Raw genomic sequence first — 7723 nt, 5'->3', positions numbered from 1 at the left:
CCTGAGGAGAAGGACTTGGGGGTGGTAGTGGATGAGAAGCTGGACATGAGCCACCAGTGTGTGCTGGAGCCCAGAGAGCCAAACACATCCTGGGCTGCATCAAAAGAAGTGTGGCCAGCAGGGCCAGGGAGGTGATTCTGCCCCTCTGCTCTGCTCTGCTGAGACCCCACCTGGAGTACTGTGTGCAGCTCTGGTGCCCTCAGCACAAGAAGGATACAGACCTGTTGGAGAGGGTCCAGAGAAGAGCCACCAAGATGATCGAAGGGCTGGAGCACCTCTGCTGTGAAGACAGGCTGAGAGAGTTGGTGCTGTTCAGCCTAGAGAAGAGAAGGCTCCAGGGAGACCTTATAGCACCTTCCAGTACTTGAAAGGGGCTACAGAAAAGCTGGGGAGGGGCTTTTCATCAGAGAAGATAGTGATAGGACAAGGGGTAATGGTTTTAAACTGAGAAGAGATATTTAGGTTAGATATTAGGAAGAAATTCTTCACTATAAGGGTGGTGAGGAACTGGAATGGGATGCCCAGGGAGGTTGCTGATGCCCCATCCCTGGAGGTGTTTAAGGCCAGGATGGATGAGGTTTTGTGCAACCTGATTTAGTGTTAGGGTTCCCTGCTCATGGCAGGGGGTTGGAACTGGGTGATCTTTGAGGTCCCTTCCAACCTTAATGATTCTGTGATTCTAAGTCCGTTTCATGAAGATGGTGCTTAACAAAGAAACTCAGGATAACTCAGAATAAGCTTGGAGCAGAAACATGCTCAGATGCTGCTAGAGAGATGTCACTTCCTCTTTCTCTGTTAAAATCCAGCCTCTTTTGATAAGGTTTTGAATTTGAGTGTGTCTCTTGCCGTTTTTCAGACATGGAAAACAGGGTGGGGTCACTTTATCTAGCACTGCTTTGAAAGAAATGGGTGTGCTGTCCCATGACTCTCCTTTACTTCTAGTTTTAAGCCAGCGTATCAAATTTAGGGTGCTGGCTTTGTCTGAATAGATCCAGTAGGCTGTTTGCTTTTGTTTGGTAATTCTTCAGCAATTCTGTCTGTGGCTTTTTTTCCTGAAGTCTCCTAGAGGGATAGGCACTGTCTTACTAGGTTAAGTTAATAACTCCTAAAATAAATTAAACAGCCAGATGATTAAAGCTGTTTCTTAAAATCTTATACAAGTGAATTTGTTGACATTTCCCAGAGTATTAATGACAGGCATAATCTGAATTTAATTCAGTAGGGCCTATGCTTCTAAGTCACTAAAATACTGGGGTTTTCAGACACAGACAATTACATCTTCAGGCTCCTGGACACATTGAAAGGAGAGTTTTAGCCAGACTTTTCAGGGAAAACAAAGTCATGTACTGTAATAATCTCTTCCACAAAACAAGATGTTGAGATGACTTTACTGAAAAAAAGTATTGATTTCATTTTGTTGCCAAGTACAAGATAGCAAAGGTCAAACATAAATGCTCAGGTACGAGAGTGTGACATCACCCAAGTGGAGGTTTGGAAACTGAAAGGTTTTACTTGTACATGTTTGTGTGTCAGGGTTCAGAGATAAATGAAACTGTTCTAGATGATACAGATCTTTCAAATACTGTTTTTATACCAATATCAGAGAAGAAGGTTTTTTAGACTGAATGACTAGTAGAAGTTATTTCAAATTCAGTTGCCAGAAAACTGCACAGGAACCCAAACTTAAAACTCGGTTGGCAGCTGGGGGAGGACTTCTGTCTTCTTGTAGTCTCTGAGACTCTCTGACATGAGAGAACACACACTCTGAAGAACTAGAAGATGTAAACAAAATTATCGAACCCTGTGTTTTAAAGTAGGTGCAGTAAATGCAACTATTTCAATGGTATTTGAGTTGTAGATCTGGCTGGGTCCTAAAATATTTGTGACATCGTATATTAAAAACTATAAAAATGCACTTAGATCACACTTTGCTGCTTTTATACACGTGGTGGGTTGACCTTGGCTGGAGGTCCATCTGGGAGTCGGCTGGCATTGGCTCCACTAGACTCGGGGGAAGCTTCCATCAGCTTCTCTCACAGAAGTCACTCCTGTGGCCCTGCCACTATCTAAGCCTTGCCCTGAAAATCCAGTGTAATACAATATGCAGAAGAGGTGGAACTGCAGCAATGTTATAATTTCAAATATGAAGCAGCAACTGTTGAACAGATACGAATGTAGGATATGGGGGTCAGGAAAGTTGATGATGCAAAAAGAGGTCACCACTAGGAAGCAGATGCTGCTCTCAAGACTGTAAGGAGAAGAGAATGAGCTGTGCTGCATTCTTACCACTGGCAGCAGACAGGTCTACAAGCCAGGATTGTGTGGAGCTTCCCAGCAGCCCGTGCCTAATCCAACAGGGACCTCCTTTCCCAGAACAGTCTAAGTATCCAGAAGTTCCCATTCTTCATGGCAGCACTGCTGAGGTCTCATCTAAAGCTTCACTTTCACTTTTTCTTACCCATAGTGTCAGCTTTACTTTGCTCCCTTATTTTGCTAATCTCCCAAGCTTTTCTGACTTGCCTTTACTAAGCAGCAATTATTTAATGATTCTGCAAGTGCAACAGTCAGATGGTTCAGAAGGGCCTTGGACATGCCTGGGTCAGCCTTGAAAGTTAGCTGCTTAGCTCTAATCCTGTTGAATGTTGAATACCTCTGATGGAACACGAATGGAAATTAGAGTACACGCCATACTTTACTTGATGCTTAGGGTACACTCTAAAGACTTCAAAGGCCATTGGTTGCATTGATGGAAAAGCTATGAAGAGCTGAGATGCCATCATAAGCCCACACAGAAATCTGTGACTCAAGAGGGAAATGTGAAGGTAAATTTGCTCTGGAATCCAGAGCAAAACATGAGGAAGACAGTACATAGAACTTCCAGAAACAGTGAGATACTGATACCATGGTGTAAAATATTTCAGCAATTTAGTATTCCTGGTGTTCTGCTGACCTGGGCCCAGGAGGGTTGGGTTCTGTCTTCGCACACATTTGCTATGTCCATGTGGTGTCCAGGCAGTGCAGCAGCAGAGTGTGAAGGAAATGGTGGAAAACGTGCCATTTCAGCTTGTACTAGCCAGGGGTCACATCCTCTGCCAGCCCAGCACACTGAATACAGCATTCGGGAGGAAGAGCTTCTGTGGGTACTGAGAATCAGAGCAATCTCAGCTCCTGCTCCTAGAAGAAGGCTTCAGCAAGGAATGGAGCCATGCCAGTGTCTGCAGTGTACACTGTGTTCCCTAGAGGCTGGAAGATGAGGCAGATGAGTTGCCTCATCCCTGTTAGGAGGCTGTTGGCTCATCAGAAAATATAATTACGTTTCTTGTTTTCTCTGATCTGTTTTGGAAGGAGTTGGTTTCTTTCATCAGCATGTCTGTGGGAGTATACTTCAGTGACCTGGCAACAGGTGTTTATTTTTTATAGGGAATGTGTCAGCCACTGCTTCTGTTTTCTTCTACTGTCATCTGCTGTGCTTTCTCCCATGTTTGCAATGTGTAGTTAGACATAACAGTTACAAAACAAATACAAGAGGCAACACTGAGGAGCTAATTTCGGTCAAATGCAGTGAATGATAAAAAGAGGTAATTAGTAGAGGGAGAGGAGGAAGAACAGAATTAAGCTGCTATATTGGGTATTCTTGGCTCAGTAGGTAAGTATTTTAAATATAAATTCTATGGCACTTTATCTTTTTCAGATGCCTCTTTTCCTTCATTTTGTCCTTTCCTCATATGTGTCTCTGGGGAAAAGTGTCTTTGATTGAGATAGCTTTGTGGAAATATTACATTAGGGAGTTGGAGACAGTGCCACACAGGAGAAGCCAGTGCTCTATATTGGGAGGGAAGCTGTGGAGGGGGTAAGCAGGCTGCCATCATGGTTAGTCTTCAAAGAAAGGCCTTGATGGACACATGCAATCCTCAACACTAATTATGAGAAATTCAGCAAAGAGGATAGAAAGGATCTAGATGAACTATTTGATTAGGGAACCAAATTAACAAAAGCAATAAAGATTATTTTCATTGTATAGCTTTGCCTGCCACTTTAAGCCTGATGAACAGGGTCTGTTATTATCACTGAAATGGTATTTTGTGATAATAGCAGCTGGGAGCAGAGATTATTTGGAATAGGTAAAAGATAACCACGTGAAGTTTAGCAAGCAGAAGTGCTGGATTCTGCACCTGGTGGTCAGTACCTGGTGATCAGTACAGGCTAGGAAACAAGTGGCTGGAGAGCAGCACAGTGGAGAGGGACCTGGGGGTCCTGTTGATGGCAAACTGAAGATAAGCCAGCAGCGTGCCCTGGCAGCCAGGAGGGCCACCTGTGTCCTGGGGTGCATCAAGCAGAGCATTGTCAGCCGGTCAAGGGAGGTGATTGTCCCACTCTGCTCTGCACTGGTGTGGCCACTGGTGCAGTTTTGGACACCACAATGTAAAAAGGACATCAAGCTATTGGAGAGTGTCCAAAGGAGAGTCACAAGGATGGTGAAAGATCTGAAATGGAATGACTTATAAGGAGTGGCTGAGGTCACTTGGATTATTCAGCTTGGGGAAGAGGAGGCTGAGGGCTGACCTCAATGCAGTCTATGGCTTCCTCATGAGGGGAAGAGATGGGGCAGGTCCTGATCTCTAAACTCTGTGACCAGTGACAGGTTGGGGAAATGTCAGGAAGCTGAACCAGGGGAGGTTTAGGTTGGATATCAGGAAAAAGTTTTTCACCTAGAGGGTGGTTGAGCACTGGAACAAGCTCCCCAGGGAAGTGGTCACAGCACCAAGCCTGCCTGAGTTCAGGAAGCCTTTGGATGATGCTCTCAGGCACAGGGTGTGATTCTTGGGGAGCCCTACACAGGGACAGGAGAAGGACTCAGTGATTCTGATGTGTCCCTTCCAACTCAGCATATTCTATGATTCTAGGATTCTACGTGGTTTTGGGCAACTTGAACTGAACTAGTACCTGGAAAGGTGTCTGTAAAATAACATTACAAAAAAAACCAAACCCAGATTCATGACTGGGAGAGTAGAAACAAAATAGGCAACAACACAAAGATGATTGCAAACAGGAAAGCGAAGAGACCAAGAATGGCACTGGAAAAAGGGGGCAATGAAAAGGAACCACATGTGGCACATTAAAATATAAATCACAGGCGAGGCAGCCATGAAAGCAGGGGGTGATTAAGGAAGATTTAAGTCTACCAGTAGAACTAGGAGGTATGGCAGAGCACTTGCTACAAGACATTGCCAGGAACACCTGATCATTTGGTTGGTAATCTGACCAGTATCTTCCTTTTGTACAGGTGATGTTTCCTGTCACTGCTTTCTCTAGCACATACATGTTTGAAAAGTCATTTTAATGCTTCAGTCATCCATTGTTATGCAGTCTGGTATCTGTGTTCGCAGTGCCATGTAGGTATCTTCATCACGGGGCATCCTTCATCATGTTACTGTTTCTTTTGTTTCCTTTTAATAATTTTGGTTCTTCTCTGATGTCTGCCATGAGTTTTTTTGGGGGGAATCTTGTGCTTATTCTTCTTCATCCATTTTTTAACTTTTCTAATCCAAGGATTCACACAGAACTTCCTGCCTTCTATGTAGAGACTGCCAGAACAAAAATTGGTTGTTAAGTTTCAGATAAAAAATATTAAAACCCTAATTTTAAAAAATTATCATGATTATGACACCTTTGAAGACCACAAAGTTAGAATTAGTTAATCTTAAACTGTATTTCATACTATGTCTAATCACTTTTGTTTGGTTTCAGCTATGTAAAAGCTAGAATCTAAGGTTTACATGATTACAATTGTCTTCTGAAACCTGGAAAGAGCTTTACTACTTCAGTGAGTCGAGCCACAGCACAAAACTGTACATTTCTATGGCCAATAAATAAGTAGATCAATTTATTATCCTTATTGCCATAATCATCATGCAAATGTCTAGAAATAAAAAATGTCCAGGACTTCTTTGAAGTGGATCAATTTGACCCAAACAATGTGCTATTGTACCAGTAAAAAAAATAAAATAATAAAAATAATAAGAATTTGAAATCACTTATATACAGAAGTAAAGCTGAGTTGAGGCAAGGTTTGTAGAGGATCAATAGTTGGAAAATACCAGAGAAGTCTTAAGGTGCATGAGTCATTCTTCAGTTCTGAAAATACAGCAAGTGTCAAAGTTAGTGCAGGCTGAATAACGATCAATATTATTACTGAAAAGGAAATTCAGGTTTAGCAGTCAGAAATTTAAATAGCACAAGGAAGGACAGTTCTTAAATCACACTCAGTCTTGTTTTTCACTCAATTTGTGTTAGCATTCTAGGATCCTGTTTAAATGGTGCCTAATAGGTTTTAACTTGACAGTACTTTTTCACAGTGAAGGACCCAAAACTCCTCTTACATAACAGCTTCTAGGTGACACAGGCCATCTGCTTTCTGGATTTCAAACCTCTCCACTCTTCGGAGAATTCCTTTGGGAATTTCATCTGAAATTTTCATGCAACAGTTAAAGGCTCCAGGAAACAAAGCTAAAAAGAGTAATCACAGTGTTAGAAACAACATAGATACGAAAGGGACAAGTCATAGCTTGACTTCACAAAATCACAAAATGACTGAGGTCAAAAGGACCTGTGGAGGTCATCTAGTCCAACAGCCCTGCTGAAGCAGGGTCACCTGAAGCTACTTGCCTAGGATGATGTCCAGGCTCCTTTTGAATGTCTCCAAGAAGGGACACTCCACAACATATCTGGGCAATCTACTCCAGTGTTCAACCACACTCACAGAAAAAAAAAAAAGTATATATCCCTGTTCAGATTTAATTTTGTATGTTTTATTTTGTGCCCATTGCCTTTTGTCCTGTCAGTGATTGCTACTTTGAATAGCCCTGACTCTCTCTTTGTCTTTCATTCCCAATTGGTATGGGACTCCCTTTAGCTTTCTCCAGGCTAAATAGTTCCAGCTCTCTCAAGCTTTCCTCATTCTATTCCTTTCATCATTTTTGTGGCCCTTCATTGGACTCTCTCCAGTAAGTCAATTTCAATCTTGTACTGGGGAGTCCAGAACTGGACCCAGCACTACAGAGGTGGCCTCACTAGTGCTGAGCAGGGGAGAAGGATCACCTCCCTGGACCCCATGACCTGTACTCCCTGCTCCTGGCCCCTGGTGATGTGGTTAGCATGACTAATGCCATTCCAGAAGACCCAGAAAGTCATGTGTTCACAGAATTACAGAATGACAGAATCTTAAGGGTTAGAAGGGACCCCCTTGTTGAACTTCAAGAGATTCTTCTCTGCCTATTTCTCCTGCCTGTTGCTATCTACCTGTAAGGCAGGAAAACCATGTGGGGCATCAGCCACAGCTCCCAGCTTTTTATTATCTGCAAACATTCTGAGAGGACGTTTGGTCCCATTGTCCAGGTCATTAATAAACATGTTGAGCAGTATTGGCCCCCATGTTGACTCCCAAGTCACACCACTGGTGACTTGCTTCAATTTGGACTTTGTGCCACCGATTCTGACACGTCCTTGACCAGTTTTTCCTTGTTTGCAAGTATCTGGTCCAGCTGAGCCCTTTTCCTTGCTGGTAACTTGATTAGTTGTGCTAGAAGAAGGCCTCATCTACTTCTTCCTGGTCAGGGAGTCCATAACAGACACCCATCACAATGTCACCCATGTTGGTTTGCCCCCATATCCTGACTTGCGAGCTCTCAGTTGGCTCATCACCCGTTCCCAGGCAGGCATTCCT

The 7723-nt window shown here is 43.1% G+C and overlaps 1 protein-coding gene across 1 annotated transcript in view; it reads right to left on the bottom strand.

Annotated features, from left to right (window-relative positions):
- Positions 1 to 5428: 5428 nt before the first annotated feature.
- The window catches only part of CCL28 (chemokine (C-C motif) ligand 28), a 9982-nt gene continuing 7687 nt past the window's right edge, over positions 5429 to 7723 (bottom strand). The window contains exons 2-3 of the mRNA XM_010001160.1: positions 6381 to 6507; positions 5429 to 5585 (exon numbers count right to left, since the gene is read on the bottom strand). Of these exons, the coding sequence (XP_009999462.1) occupies positions 5429 to 5585; positions 6381 to 6507 (284 nt within the window). The remainder of the gene's footprint in view (positions 5586 to 6380; positions 6508 to 7723) is intronic.

Source organism: Chaetura pelagica, unplaced genomic scaffold (assembly GCF_000747805.2).
Source record: "Chaetura pelagica isolate M959 unplaced genomic scaffold, ChaPel_1.0 scaffold546, whole genome shotgun sequence".
In the NCBI taxonomy this organism is placed as follows: Eukaryota; Metazoa; Chordata; class Aves; order Apodiformes; family Apodidae; genus Chaetura; species Chaetura pelagica.
Note: the sequence above shows the minus strand (reverse complement) of the source record. Positions and strands in the feature narration are given on the sequence as shown.